This window comes from Phyllobates terribilis, unplaced genomic scaffold (genome assembly GCF_046119375.1).
Source record: "Phyllobates terribilis strain yellow unplaced genomic scaffold, ASM4611937v1 Scaffold_5__5_contigs__length_657084704, whole genome shotgun sequence".
Lineage (NCBI taxonomy): Eukaryota > Metazoa > Chordata > Amphibia > Anura > Dendrobatidae > Phyllobates > Phyllobates terribilis.
Window position 1 is genome coordinate 442,286,374 of NW_027362765.1, and position 15,739 is coordinate 442,302,112.

General features: G+C 40.7%; 1 protein-coding gene across 5 annotated transcripts in view; it reads right to left on the minus strand.

Annotated features, from left to right (window-relative positions):
* SEMA4G (semaphorin 4G) overlaps nt 1–15,739 on the minus strand; it is a 225,694-nt gene that overhangs the window by 44,246 nt on the left and 165,709 nt on the right. For all 5 annotated transcript variants that reach the window (XM_073685302.1, XM_073685301.1, XM_073685299.1 and 2 more), the window contains one exon: nt 15,291–15,389. In XM_073685302.1, the coding sequence (XP_073541403.1) occupies nt 15,291–15,389 (99 nt within the window). The remainder of the gene's footprint in view (nt 1–15,290; nt 15,390–15,739) is intronic.

Genomic DNA, 15,739 nt, shown 5'->3' on the forward strand with positions numbered 1-15,739 from the left:
ACACACCATACCACCTGCTTGTTTTCCCTCAATATCCACCCCTTCTCCTATTTGTTTGACGGCTCTGACTTCATAGAGCCGGAGAAGGGTTAGAGATAGGTGGAAGCAAGCAGGTGGGAAGGTTTACTTACATTTTTTGGCCCTGCCATGATGGACCGAGCACCTGTTCTTGGTTTGAACAGTCTTTCTGTGTGGACAGAGTCCCTTTAAAAGGAATATATCAAGGTGGGATTCTTTACAGAATTATTATATCATTGGTGAAAGACAAGGCCAGACTTCATGTTAGGCTACGGTCAAACATTCAGTATTTTACATCATTATTTGTAGCCAAAATCAGGAGTGGAACAATCAGAGGAAAAGTACAATAGAAACACGTCACCACTTCTGTATTTATCACCCACTCCTGGTTTTGGCTTACAAATACTGATGTGAAATACTGACCAAATACTGACAGTGTGACCGTAGCCTTAGATAGCACATCGGCAAAGACAGAAGCAATCTTAAAGAAGTCATGGAAGGACACATCACTCAAGATATTTCTGTGGCTGACCTAAACTGGGCTAGCAGAAAAAACTCATACGAATAAGGCCACGGCCCCACTATCAGTATTTGGTCAGTATTCGGTCAGTATTTTTTCTCAGGAGTGGGAGCCAAAACCAGGTGAGGAACAATCAGAGAAAAGGTGTAATAGAAACAAGTCACCAATTCAGCATTTATCACCCACTCCTGGTTTTGGCTTCCACTCCTGAGAAAAAATACTGACCAAATGCTGATAACAAGGCCGTGGCCTAAGAATTGAAGTTGCAGAAATTGCTACATGTGAATACATGCATTTCAGTTCTACACCTCGTTCATTCATCATGTCCAGCAAAGGCAAAGTCAGATGTTCCTTTTAGGGTTGTACGAGTTGGCAACACAATGTTAGGAGCTGTGCCTTGTAATTAATAAAAAGGGATCTGTGAGGGCCAGAAATCAGACCAAACAAATTTAAGCAGTAAGTTGGACTCCTTTATGCATACTATGCGTCATAACACCCATCAAATATATCATAGTGGTATAAATTACATGTTGGATTCATGGAATTTAAAGGGGTCTCTGGAGAGAATAAGTAGTCACTGGGGTTGAGCCAGTATGTTCTGTCCGAGTATTCTCGGGCCGAGCTCCGAGTATTTACAGCTGCTCGGTGATATGGTTGAATCGCTCCCGTGTGCATGATTTGCAACTGTTTGACAGCTTTATTACATGTGAGGAATGTGTAAGAAATAGACAATTCTTCACATGTAATAAAGCTGTCAAACAGTTGCAAATCATGCACACGGGAGCGATTCAAACATATCACCGAGCAGCTGTAAATACTCGGAGCTCGGCCCGAGCATACTCGGCGAAAGGGTTAATAGAACATACTTGCTCAATACTAGTAATCACCTATCTAAAGGATAGTTGATGACTTATGGCGTGGTGGAGATCCGACTGATGGAACTCGCACCCACAGGCAGAACGGGACTTTTATCCCTGTTAGAACGGAGCGACAAGTAGAATGCCCCATTGCCGCTCCACTATGAATGCTGGATAAAGTCGAGTGCAGCACTCAAGTGCCCCATAGGGAATGAATTGAGTGGCAAGTCAAGGATGCGCACTGCTGCTCCATTATACCGGGAATAAATGTGTCCCATTAGGGATAAAAATACCCCTTTCTGACGATTGAGGAGGGTCCTAGAAATCGGACCTCCACCACTCAATAAGACACTTATTCTATGAATAAGTCATAACTTGAATTAATCAAAGATCCCCTTTAAAGGGGTTATCCAGAGCCGCTCACTTCCATATTGGAAGTAAGCAGTGCTGATGATGTTATGACCCCACAAACCTCTTATAATGGGTACATGATCAGCAGGTATCATGCCCGAGCCTGGTTTATTAGGACAGGACACATGCACGATGCGCTACCAATCATGCACGCGTTTCGTCAAGTCATCAGTACTGCTCACGTCCAATACAGAAGAAAGCGGATCCGGACGACTCCGGATAACCTATTTAAGGGCCATCTCTCAGCTCCATTTATAGAGTAACAGCGGTCTGGTCACCCTCGTTAAGTGTTTTTCTCTTTATCAGAATACATTATACCAAATGAGCAGCTGTGATCAGAAAGAAATTGAATTGTGAAGACACTTTCATAACCGCTAAAGACGTGTTACTAATTACACTGCAGCTCAAATAAGGTAAGACGAATGAATGCGAGTGATGAATTCCTTGAAGAGAAAATTAATAAGTCAGAACGCATTCTTGGATCACACTAACTGCGAGTTTCTACAAAGTGATTTCTCAATCCCTATATGCAGACTTTGGAATTTCAGCACTTTTTTTTTTTTTTTTAAGCTGATGAAATATTTTGCTCTTTGACCAAATGGCATATTGAGAAATGCTGGCGGGAACATTACCCCTTACAGATCATCTAAACATACTTGATGCTGATGACAAAGAGCAGAGCAAGGGAGATGGTTCTGTCCAAGCTTTACGTTGGGACAAAGAAACAAGACTAGAAGCCAAAGACAAGCTTCAATCCCCTCCGAACATCCCAAAGGTCTAGATCTGGCCAACATCATGTCCACACCAAACATTGGTCCTTCTCAAAATGACATCTTGCTTTCATTTCATGTGTATTATATCCAATGCCTATTCTATTTGTCAACTAGCAACTTAGGCCAATCTTCAGCAACGCCGAGACATTGCCTTGGGCAAAAGGGGTTTCCAAGAACCCCAAAATAGGGTCTGCTTTCTGTTCCAGAAACAGTATTACTCTTATCGATAGGATCAGTCTGGTATTGCAGATCCTTCCCAATGAAGTAAATAAGGTTGTGCTGAAAACCTAGAGGTTTCCAACACCTGGACTTTACTAGGTAAGATGGGCCTGTCTATGTGCCCAAAACTACAGCGCATAAGGTTAGGCAATTTTTTTTCCTTTTCTGTAAATTATGTACATCGGGCATACAAAAAACTGCCTATTTGTACTGCTTTATAATAATGGCCATATACATTAAACAGGACCCGTCATATTGAAACATTGGCAGCATGTTAGCGGACAGAAGCAGTTGAGTAGAGAGTGAGTGTGTGAGTGAGATACCTATATATCTAATTTATATATTATATATACACACAACTTTGTGGAAAACTATTTAGGATAATTTGTAATTTAATCATTGAGATCCTCACTGACTGATGGCTACAAAGTCCAGTGGGCGGTCTTAACAACTGATTGACAGCCTTCTCTGTCAAGTATGAATACAGAAATGGCTGGCAATTACTTTTTAGTACCATTCACTGGACGCTTAAAACTACTTGGGCAACCCCTGCTTAAATGCTGTAGTCCAAAGTATAAAAAAAAAATATAATAGATAATGCTCAAACATTGATTTTTTTTTTTTGGGGGGGGGGGGGGGGGGTAGAGTGTTTGACAGCGTTTTATTCCCTTTTATCAATTGAAATAAACATGCATGTGATGACCAGGCTGAGAATTCATGTTTATGGAGAAGTCTGAAGTCCTTATCAGCTCAAAGAGGTTATCCAGGATTTTTCTTATTTTCTTTTACTATGGGCCTAAAAACTAACAGGCAGGTAGTTGCTAACAGAGGCCCCTACCCGCCTGCTGTACCCAGCGCCGACCCAGTGGTCACTGACCGTTCCTGCCGGCGATTCAGCTGCTCCATATCAACAGAGCAGCTCTTCTGCCAGACTGTTCGGTCAAAGGGGCGTGACTTTCGATATCATGCTGACTGACAGCCGGCTCCCTGCATTCAGCAGCTTGTTGGTCGTCACACCCGGTCAACAGAGCAGAGTGGAAGAGAAGCTGCTGTTCTGTCGACATGACATCGGCGAAAGCTGCTGAATCGCCGGCAGGAGCTTGTCTGTGACCGCTCGATGCCAGCAGAGATCGGTGCCTGGAAACTACCTGTCCTGGATAACGCCTTTAAGTCTTAACACTACTGCAGCCTGTATAGCTGACATGTGCGTGCCGACAAACATTTTACATAAATTCAGTTTAACTGTTAAAGTATGTTGTATTACCTAACCGGTTACAAAGTCATACAGAAACTAATGACTGCGTTTACTTCTGCAATTCATGGTATGAATGAGATCATTAGGTCACAATCCTCTGAAAACTCACAAGAATATTTCACTAAGAATATAAAGACTTAGTAACTAACTAAGGACATTGCCATCACGTCTAAATCTTAACACAAAGGAATTGGCATTGGGAATTTCAATGGGATTACTAACCAGAGGTCCAGAAAAAAATATACCTGCCACTAGCCCTCCGACTGACCACTACTTTAAAGCCCCCACACACAATAGATGTTTCATCGACTGACATCTATTTGTGTGACAGCCATCTCTCCTGAGTCCCCAAAACACAAGAAAGCTTGGCCAAGTGCTCTTGTGTTCTCTAGAAGAGACCTGCTGTTGGAAATCAAACGTGCCAGGAGGCTCCACAGCCATTAGAATGACGAAAGAGTCCGCCAGCGAGTTCGGCCAACGTTAGTCTAATGTGTATGGGAGCCTTAACGCAGATCTCTTGTTATGATAATCTCAAAATATATTTACATGTGTGATCGACCTTAAAAGATCTTCTTGTATGAAAACACTTCTCTTTGTAACCATCATTGAACTGACGGTATGATCAGGTCATGCACTATAACATGGTGATGTCATGGGAGGATGGATGAAGATTCAGTTTCACAAATGTGTGACTCCAGTTACATGAAATCTTGAAGGAACACTATAATAGTGAGGCACAGAAGAGCACGCAAGCAAACAAATGTGCTCATCATTGTGACGAATATGGTTATTGTATTCTCTGTCTCTGAATCAGTGGTAAAGTAAAGGTTCAGGTCACCAAAACCGGGACGGGGGACAGTTCTCTCGAAACCAATGCAGAAGTGGAGATAACTAGAACTGAACTCTGAGCATGGAGGCAGTTTTCAGAACTAAAGAATATTAGTACTTTCATCTATTTTTACTTGAAACACATTAAGATAACTTTTCTTCTAGCTGTAGAACCTGCTTCAACTATATCTCCCGATACTGTCCATACACACGATGATGGTGGGGGAGAGAAGGACTGGGCAGATTACGGTACATTTTGACACCAAAACCTTTTCTTTTCAGGAGATATAAGCTGCAACCAGGGATGTCTGGAAATAGCTTTCGCTTCTCACGTTGTAGATCTCAGCTGAGATATGGGCTCCTGTGTATGGGGTACTCAGAAGAGATGGCCATCATGTGTGTATGGTCAGCTTAAAGGGGTTTTCCAGGCTTGGGGTTCAAGTCTGCAGTCACTCTGACTGTCAATATTCTCTGGTTCCGCCGCCGGGAGCATGACCTCAAGTATGCAATTTGTATTCATGCAGTCACATGCTGACTAGACGTGCACAGTCTTGCTCTATACAGGTGAATTGAGCAAGGCTGGACAAGTCTAGTAGGGAATGTGGCCAGAAATATGTAAATCACTCCCGGTGGCTGAGAATCCGGACAGCGCGCATTGTCAGAATTCACACAGACACAGAGTGACTACAGACCTGAGCCACAAGGCCAGACAACCCTTCTAAGAGTACTGCACCTCTGGATTATAGTCTACCAGATGATTTGGTCAATCTCTGACATAACCATAAAATGAGACCCTTCCGAAGCTCTACAAAGCACACCGACCGATTTTGCTCACAAATTGAACAAAGAAACAAACATTTTTGCTTTATGCAGAAGTTAAAAGTAGGTTTCCTGGCATGTAGTCAATAAAAAAGTGTCATGTTAGAACACAGGCACGCCTGAAAACTCCCCCCAGATATGATCCCCTTATCTGTCATTTAGGCGCTCTCACACTCTAAGGTATTTATGTATGGACGGTATCACCCCCCCACTTCTCCTCTCCCCATTTCCTCTTTCATACATCTTTTCTTTTTTTACTGTTTGGATGCAATAACCCTTTACTTTCACTTTTTATTTTTCATAATTAGCTGCCGCGGTCTATTAGAGGGAATGTGTCATCGGAAAATTAAAAATTGCTTACAACAGATTTTTGTATTAAATGTATTATTTACATTTTGATAATGTTTTCACTGTCTACATTAAAAAAAAATCTTTACATTTTTACATCAGCTACTAGGCATAATATTACACTCCTGCTTCCTGTTCCTCACATGGACATTAGCAGCAATAGACTGCCTCACACCGTATTTGTTTGCATAGAAGCCTTACATTCACTAATTTGAGCAAAAGGAAATTGTGGGGTGTGACTGCCAGGAGGCAATTTTCATACATGCAGTCACGTGCCCACATACTTGAGCCCCGACTGTTTGCAACCCCGTTTAGGCTTAGTCGGCAGTGTGAAAAATACAAGATTTTTTCTTATATACCGTATATACTGCATTTTTCGGACTATAAGACGCACTTTTTTCCTCCAAAATTTTGAAAGAAAATGGGCAGTGCGTCTTATAGTCCGAATGTTGGGGGGGGTAGTATGTATTTATTTTATTATATATACAGTACAGACGAAAAGTTTGGACACACCTTCTCATTTAAAGATTTTTCTGTATTTTCATGATTTTGAAAATTGTACATTCACACTGAAGGCATCAAACTATGAATTAACACATGTGGAATTATATACTTAACAAAAAAGTGTGAAACAACTGAAAATATGTCTTATATTCTAGGTTCTTCAAAGTAGCCACCTTTTGCTTTGATGACTGCTTTGCACACTCTTGGCATTCTCTTGATGAGCTTCAAGAGGTAGTCACCAGAAATGTTTTTCACTTCACAGGTGTGCCCTGTCAGGTTTAGTAAGTGGGATTTCTTGCCTTATAAATGGGGTTGGGACCATCAGTTGTGTTGTGCAGAAGTCAGGTGGATACACAGCTGATAGTCCTACTGAATAGACTGTTAGAATTTGTATTATGGCAAGAAAAAAGCAGCTAAGTAAAGAAAAACGAGTGGCCATCATTACTTTAAGAAATGATGGTCAGTCAGTCCGAAAAATTGTGCAAACTTTGAAAGTGTCCCCAAGTGCAGTTGCAAAAACCATCAAGCGCTACAAAGAAACTGGCTCACATGAGGACCGCCCCAGGAAAGGAAGACCAAGAGTCACCTCTGCTTCTGAGGATAAGTTTATTCGAGTCACCAGCCTCAGAAATCGCAGGTTAACAGCAGCTCAGATTAGAGACCAGGTCAATGCCACACAGAGTTCTAGCAGCAGACACATCTCTTCAACAACTGTTAAGAGGAGACTTTGTGCAGCAGGCCTTCATGGTAAAATAGCTGCTAGGAAACCACTGCTAAGGACAGGCAACAAGCAGAAGAGACTTGCTTGGGCTAAAGAACACAAGGAATGGACATTAGACCAGTGGAAATCTGTGCTTTGGTCTGATGAGTCCAAATTTGAGATCTTTGGTTCCAACCTTTGTGTGACGCAGAAAATGTTAACGGAAGGACTCTACATGCCTGGTTCCCACCTTGAAGCATGGAGGAGGAGGTGTGATGGTGTGGGGGTGCTTTGCTGGTGACACTGTTGGGGATTTATTCAAAATTGAAGGCATACTGAAAAAGCATGGTTTCACAGCATCTTGCAGCGGCATGCTATTCCATCCGGTTTGCGTTTAGTTGGACCATCATTTATTTTTCAACAGGACAATGACCCCAAACACACCTCCAGGCTGTGTAAGGGCTATTTGACCAAGAAGGATAGTGATAGGGTGCTACGTCAGATGACCTGGCCTCCACAGTCACCAGACCTGAACCCAATCGAGATGGTTTGGGGTGAGCTGGACCGCAGAGTGAAGGCAAAAGGGCCAACAAGTGCTAAGCATGTCTGGGAACTCCTTCAAGATTGTTGGAAGACCATTTCCGGTGACTACCTCTTGAAGCTCATCAAGAGAATGCCAAGAGTGTGCAAAGCAGTCATCAAAGAAAAAGGTGGCTACTTTGAAGAACCTAGAATATAAGACATATTTTCAGTTGTTTCACCCTTTTTTGTTAAGTATATAATTCCACATGTGTTAATCCATAGTTTTGATGCCTTCAGTGTGAATGTACAATTTTCATAGTCATGAAAATACAGAAAAATCTCTAAATGAGAAGGTGTGTCCAAACTTTTGGTCTGTACTGTATGTATTATAAGTATGAAGGCATACTGAACTAGCATGGCTACCACAGCATCTTGCAGCGGCATGCTATTCCATCCGGTTTGCGTTTAGTTGGACCATCATTTATTCTGCAACAGAACAATGACCCCAAACACACCTCCAGGCTGTGTAAGGGCTATTTGACCAAGCAGGAGAGTGATGGGGTGCTACGCCAGATGACCTGGCCTCCACAGTCACCAGACCTGAACCCAATCGAGATGGTTTGGGGTGAGCTGGACCGCAGAGTGAAGGTAAAAGGGCCAACAAGTGCTAAGCATCTCTGGGAACTCCTTCAAGATTGTTGGAAGACCATTTCCGGTGACTACCTCTTGAAGCTCATCAAGAGAATGGAAAGAGTGTGCAAAGCAGTCATCAAAGCAAAAGGAGGCTACTTTGAAGAACCTAGAATATAAGACATATTTTCAGTTGTTTCACACTTTTTTGTTAAGTATATAAATCCACATGTGTTAATTCATAGTTTTCAGTGTGAATGTACAATTTTCACAGTCATGAAAATACAGAAAAATCTTTAAATGAGAAGGTGTGTCCAAACTTTTGGTCTGTACTGTATATGTATGCATATATACCAGAATGGGGGATATCATCAGAATTTGGGGACATTACCCCTATACCAATGTCTGAAGCAAACCCCCTCCCCCTTAACAGGGCATCGTGACCACATTCTTTGCTTACATTTTTTGTTCAATTTTCCTCCTCTAAAACCTAGGTGAGTCTTATGGTCCGAAAAATACGGTAGATAGAGATATGGAAAATTCAAAAAAAAAATAAAAAAAATGTTCTAAAAACATTTAAACATAAACATATGATTTAAATAATAGATAATTTTTCTGATGACATTCCCTTTCATCCTCCTTTTCATTTACTGTAATTGTTGCTTTATGTAGTTTGCGACCTCGCTTGTTTAATGGCAAAACTCCTTCGTTCTCAATAAAAATTCAAATTAAAGAATAGATAACCACTGAATGAATCTACCCAATGTGTCAGCCTTTCTGCTCCAATGCCCCTATGTTAACACTTCCGGTCTTCTGGCTGTTCAGAGACAGCTACCGCATTAGGCTAAGTGTTGTCATGAACATTGGAGCAGAGGAGCTGAATGCTTCAGGTTTTAAAAATAAAGCTCATTGTTTCTAATTATCTCAAATTTTTATCACTTTTTCCCACAAATATTTGAAATTAACAGAAAACACCACCCAATAACAAAAATGTACTATAATCGTCGCATCAATCTATTTGAAATGATATTTTTCTTCCCGTTTCCCCAGAATATACAGCTGCGCACCAATTCACATATTCCTATGAAGAGAAATGCGAATGGTCAGTTCAGTAAATCTCATTGTGCTCAGGGCTGAAATGTGTCCTAGTTTTTCCAGAAACGTCTGTAAATGTCTGTTTTGCTCCAACATCCTTTATATATTTAGTTCATCACAATAAATTGAAAAGGCTTCTAACAATAATCCAATCTGTATGAAGGCTTCTTGATGTTGGATTAGAGAAATTGTTAATGATTTTTTTCTTGTTCTTCTAATTTGAAATTAATTCCAAATGCAGCAAAATTCCACGTTAAAATATTGCAATTCTTAATACAAGCAAAGGGTCAAGCCCATTGAACTATAAAAAATATGTAAGCAGTAGTTCAAAAAATTTAAATATTACTTTAAAAAAACAAGCTCTCATATGACTATGTTAAAGTAAAAATAAAAAGTTATACCTTTTGGAAAAAAAAAGCAAAAAAAAGAGATAAAAATTTCATACGGAAGGGTTTTGGAAGGAGTTGTCCCAACGTCATTAAAGGCTGCATTTTATTTTTGCAAAAAAACAAACTGTGCTTTATTCAACTTCCCTTCCCCAGGAAACAGAGCTGGACGGCAGAGGAGCGCTGTGCTCCTGAATAAAAAAGAGAGGAGACTAACCCTTTAACGGTAGGTCATTTTCTAATATCAGAATCCATTTAGACTCATTTTATATTCAAAGCTTAGAAACAATTCTCATCCTTTTGCCTAACGAAATGCAAATATAAAATGTGGAAGGCGGCTGAAGTTTTTGATCTGTTTTATTCTCTGCGCTCACAGGGTCTTGGCAGCGGCATTTCATCATGTACACAAAATGTTAACAAGAGCGAGGGGAGCAGAGTGTTTACATACATAGAGGACCAGGTCTCCCACCATCCGGGTCTGTTTTCTGCTTTAAACATGACAAATCACAGAAACCTAAACATGAAATAAAAGAGGGAAAACAACAGACCCTACATCAATAACCCGGGGGGTTAATGGGCGCTGCTATAAATACAGGATCTACAATGAATCCTTAGCACACCGGGTTTTGATTAAAAAACTACATATACATCTCCTTAAGGAGGGCACATTGGACGCCTATTTGGGCACCAGAACATCTGCTTAGAGTTTATATAACATGTAAACAAGTAAAAAATGAGCATTTCTATTTCTATATAGTAATATATCAGGCTATACATTTACTATACAGATTGTGGTCTTAGCATGTCAAACCCTAAAGCTGCACATTCATATTTTCCTAGTCGCGAGGCCTTTGAAACACCATCCCAAATCCACCCAAGGCAGCCTATAAACTTTCCAGAACCACCAATAAACCAATAAATGGAAATATTGAAATAAATATAAAGTTGTTTAACAGCGACAAAAAGAACAGTCTATTTTATCAATTTTAAGTTACATATTTTAGGGAAACCCAAGCGACAACCTACATGGGTGCCATTGTGTCCACCACAAAACATTGATTATTGTGATGCAGTTATACATCCATTGTTCCAATATTTTTTGCAAGACAAGGTAGCGTTGTTATTCTGAACTCTACAAAGGTTGGGATAAAATGCATTTGACAGCTGTAAAAATGGCCATATTGATTGCAAGCCAACTTTCTTAGAAGAAAATGACGCTAAAGACAAAGTTATCCCTCAATATGGGCCAAGAGGGGGCCGACACTCGCCGGCGAGAGGGGGCCGACACTTGCCAGCGAGGCAACGTCCCAGGACATGAAAAATCATTCTGATTTGTTAGTCGGAACGGATCCTTTTTACCATAATATAACTCAAACTTTGAATAAAGCGCTTGGACTATAACCGCATCAAAGTCTATATGGACAAAAGTACAGCATTATGGACCATGAATTAAGCGACAGGACACATGGTAGACCCCAAATGTATTCACAAGTTCTTCCTTCCTCAGAAGTTGTGACTGTGGGGTTCTAAGCATTGGGGTCTTCTGCGATTTGACATTACAGACCCTGAGGATAAGTGATAAATGTCTATTATGGGACCCTATAGGCAGCTTCAACATTTCTTTTTACAGGAAAACAAGAAAGGGGCCTGGATAATTTCTTGCAAAAACATAATATTGTAGGTTATGCATACTAGATTTTGTGAAGGGATCTTGAGAACTGATCTGATTGCCATTTGTGGCGTCGGGATGGAATTTTCCACCAATATGGGGAAATTAACATTTGCCTCATGAGATTTTTGTGTTCCTCTGGATCAACATGATCCACGATTATATGTTGGACTTGATGGACTTATGTCCGTCTATCTTCAACCTTGAAAACTATGAAACTATGACAATCTGATAAATTGGCTACAGACAATCTGATAAAAGGGTAATCTGATCATGGGGCCTCAAGGAAGAATCTGGTAGCAAATTTCACTGCAGCGCCAACAAATGGTATAATAAATTAGATCAATCACCAGATTTCAAAATAGACGTTGCATACATTATTAATTAGATTCCTCGGACCTAGTGACATTGATGTACTTACATTGAAAATTCATGCCTCTATGGCTGTATTTTCCTTTTTAAAGTTTTCCTTACTGATATTTAAATAAATACTTAATGAAAATGCTAATGTTGCTCCAATTTGCTCGGATCTGGTGATAGATCCCTTTTTAGCGTCCCAGAATTCCCAATTAAATCAGTGACCTTGCTGTGTAATTTCAGACATACCGGGGCCTTCGAAGTTCTGTTGTAATCAAGTAATCAAACTGAATAATATAAAGTCCCACCTATACTGCTCTCCTTTATAGGACATCAAACAAATTTTTGCATAGATCGTCAAAAATAAACAATACGGTGATATTTCATATAGGATGACACTGACTGCCCACGGCTAAACTAGTTATGTCACCCTCCTAATCCTCTATTCTATGATAAGGTTAAATAGACTAAACTACAAGACGTCTACTGCTCATTACATCACAGATATACGGATACGACTCTCATTGACCCTTAGGCTCCTCCATCCAACAGACACAACAAATATTTGGAAAGACTTCAAAGTGCAAGAGATATAGTCAACACCTGCTAAGAAAACACATAGGTTACTAAAAGGTCTCTGAAGAATCTCTGACTCTTCTCAGAGACCCCTGAGCACTTTGTCAGCCTCCAGGTATTTCACAAGTCCCCCCTACCATAAATACAACTTGCTACCCCGCTTTGAACTCTAGGACTCCCTAAAATATAACAACATTTGTAACAATATCTCTTTGTTAGATGGGTACTCTGACGAGAAACCCATCTCAAAATATCACACTGCTGTGACCCCCAGTGATCAACTTTAGAGCAGAACTGAACAGCAAGTGCTACAATTTCCTACAGCACACTCGCAGGAAAAATGAAGTATTACACAGCTGTGTACAATGTTTAGGACACTGAAAAGTTCAGTCTATGATGTCTTATCAGCCACAAACTGAACTTGTAAAACATAAAAAGTGCAAACTTTTACAGGGGCAAACCTCATAGGGCAAAAGAAAAGTACGGGAAATAAACTTGTTACAGTTCCACATTATTTCTAACCTGCCTTATAAATATTAGAACTTCAGTAAGATTGGCAACAACAAGGTCTGTATTCAGCACTTCCCATAGGAGATTTACTAGAAGAGACTTCAAGGAATAATATACTGACAAGTATCAGTCTAAACCAGCAGACATACTACTGGGAAAGTGATGAAACCAGTGATAAATGGCAGCAGCCAAGGGCTGGTGCAATATGGCAACATGTGGGTAAGCAGTTTAGGACTGGGGTGTCTGGTGCTTTGATAATAATTACTTGCAGATGTTGAAGTAAAATTCCAATTATTTTGACGCTTAAACACAGCTTTTAAGATTCTCATTTGATATACGGCAAGATTACATGGTTCTAAGACAGCATGGTGGCTCAGTGGTTAGCACTGCAGCCTTGCAGCGCTGGGGTCCTGGGTTCAAATCCCACCAAGGACAACATCTGCAAGGCGTTTGTATGTTCTCCCTGTGTTGGGGTGGGTTTCCTCTGGGTTCTCCGGTTTCCTCCCACACTCCAAAGACATACTGCTAGGGAATCTAGATTGTGAGCCCCAGTGGGGACAGTGTCGATAATGTCAGTAAAGCGCTGTGGAATTAATAACGCTATATAAGTGAATAAAAAAAAATAAAAAAATTTAATCAACAATAAGAAATCTGCTGTAAACTAAAGTGTGGTTTTAAAAAGGACCCTAAAAATGGAGTGAAATACCTAGTAAAATCCTTGCGTTCCCCTGATTCTGCTGCTGTTTTCCGTTTTCTGCTGCGTTGCTCCATTGCAAAGATATTCACTTTTGTTTATTCTGTAATGTATTATGTGAAATCTCTGCTTTGCGATCCAACTGAGCCTGTTCATGTTCATTCCTCCCTCCCCAAGGCGGCCAGTCACCGCTCAGCAGCTAATCTAGCAGTCTATCAGTCTCAGAGGCAGCCAAGCTGTGATTGGCAGTGTCTAGGGTGATGGGTGAAAGCGCACGCCCCCAGATAAGACTCTGAAGAAACACCCAGTTGGACTGCAAAGCAGAGATTTCACAGTGCGCTCCAGAAGAAACAAATGTGAAGGTCTCTGCAATGGAGCAACACAGCACAAAACAGAAAACAATGGCAGAAGCAGGAGAACTCAAGGATTTTTATTGGGCATCTAACGCAATTTTTTTGAGCAAGTGACAGATCCTCTTTAAAATATTGCATAAATTGCAGATATATAAATCCTAAACTGAACTTCTGTAATACATCTTCTGGAATAATTCCTTTGGGAACCTTACACTCAGTGTTCCTCTCCCCCCATCTCAGTTGTCCAAACACTCCGATCTGCCTCTTTATTGCCGTATGACAGCAAAATTTTGACAAAATGTTATTTTTCATTCTTTTTCCCAGCAATTATAGCAGTTAGTGATCACAGCAGTGTTTTCCTTTCCACAATGGTCACAGCATTTGTCCACTCTCCCCTACAAACTCAGCATGTTCCCTTCTCCCCAGTGGCTACAGCAGTTTCCTGTCTCCCCAGTGGTCACAGCAGAGTTCCTTCCTTTTCTCTGTGGTGGTAACAGCATTTTTTTCTCTTCTTATTGGTGGTCACCGCAGTACCCACATGACAGATCAGCAAAGTATTATATTCATTTAGCATGCTACACGTGAACAGCCCTTTTCCACTTACAGCATGTAGTTTCTGGTCACTGCTTACAGCTCTGCTAGCAACGATAGAGTGCAGAACCACCATTGATAAGTTTGTGAAGTCTTTGAAATTATCTCTATGATCCAACTTCAGAAACCTCCTAGTGGACAGCTATTATCTCATCTCCAGGATGAAGAAGAACTCACCACCAGAGGTGGCAAGTTCTCCTTCAATGGAAGTCTTCAAACAGAGGCTGGACAGACATCTGTCTGAGATGGTTTAGTGAATCCTGCATTGAGCAGGGGGTCGATGACTCTGGAGGTCCCTTCCAACTCTAACATTCCATGATTCTATGATAAGTTATGGCCTGCCAAACACTGCCCCTTCAGGAGAAATGCAGTATTACATGCCAGTGGTTCAAATAAATGGATAATATCTAAGAAAACTGCACAGAACAGGTCCACCATATCTAGAGAAATCCGCTCTTTGTTGGTGATGCTCTGCTCTGGCTATTAGAAGGGAGTCCCTAAAAGGACATATGCAAAGGATTATCCTGGTGCGACAACCCCTTTAAACGTAACACAAGCAATGCAAATAATTATATTAATGACTTCATTATACAAATAACAATTCAAATCATTGAGGAAATGGACAGTAGATAAAACAAACAGTGTTGGTACTTACAATGTAGCAGCAAAGAGGGGAAAAGGCGTACGTCCCGCAGACATACAGGTGGGTTTCATTAAACCTCTGCAAGAGCCTTATATGGTTGAAACACTCAGTCTGCCGGGAAAGGAAAAAAGGAAATTATTATGTTCTAGCACAAGAGCACTAAATTCTGCTGGTGAGGAGACAAACTAATCTTACATTAAACAGTATCTGGTTTGTAGACTGAATTTGGCAGGACACGAGCTTCTCTAGGATATATACTATAAATGCAGAGAGATTGCACGGAGATAACGGGATCTGACAATGCTTGCTACATGGACATCCAGCTACAACCCTAACAATAGGCTTCATTATCCTAGTAATGATTAATAACAAGCTCCGACCTGGGGCCAGTTTCCATAACATTTTATGGAAATACAAAAATAGCAACTCGGTAATAAAACGCTATAATTGGAATAATCGTC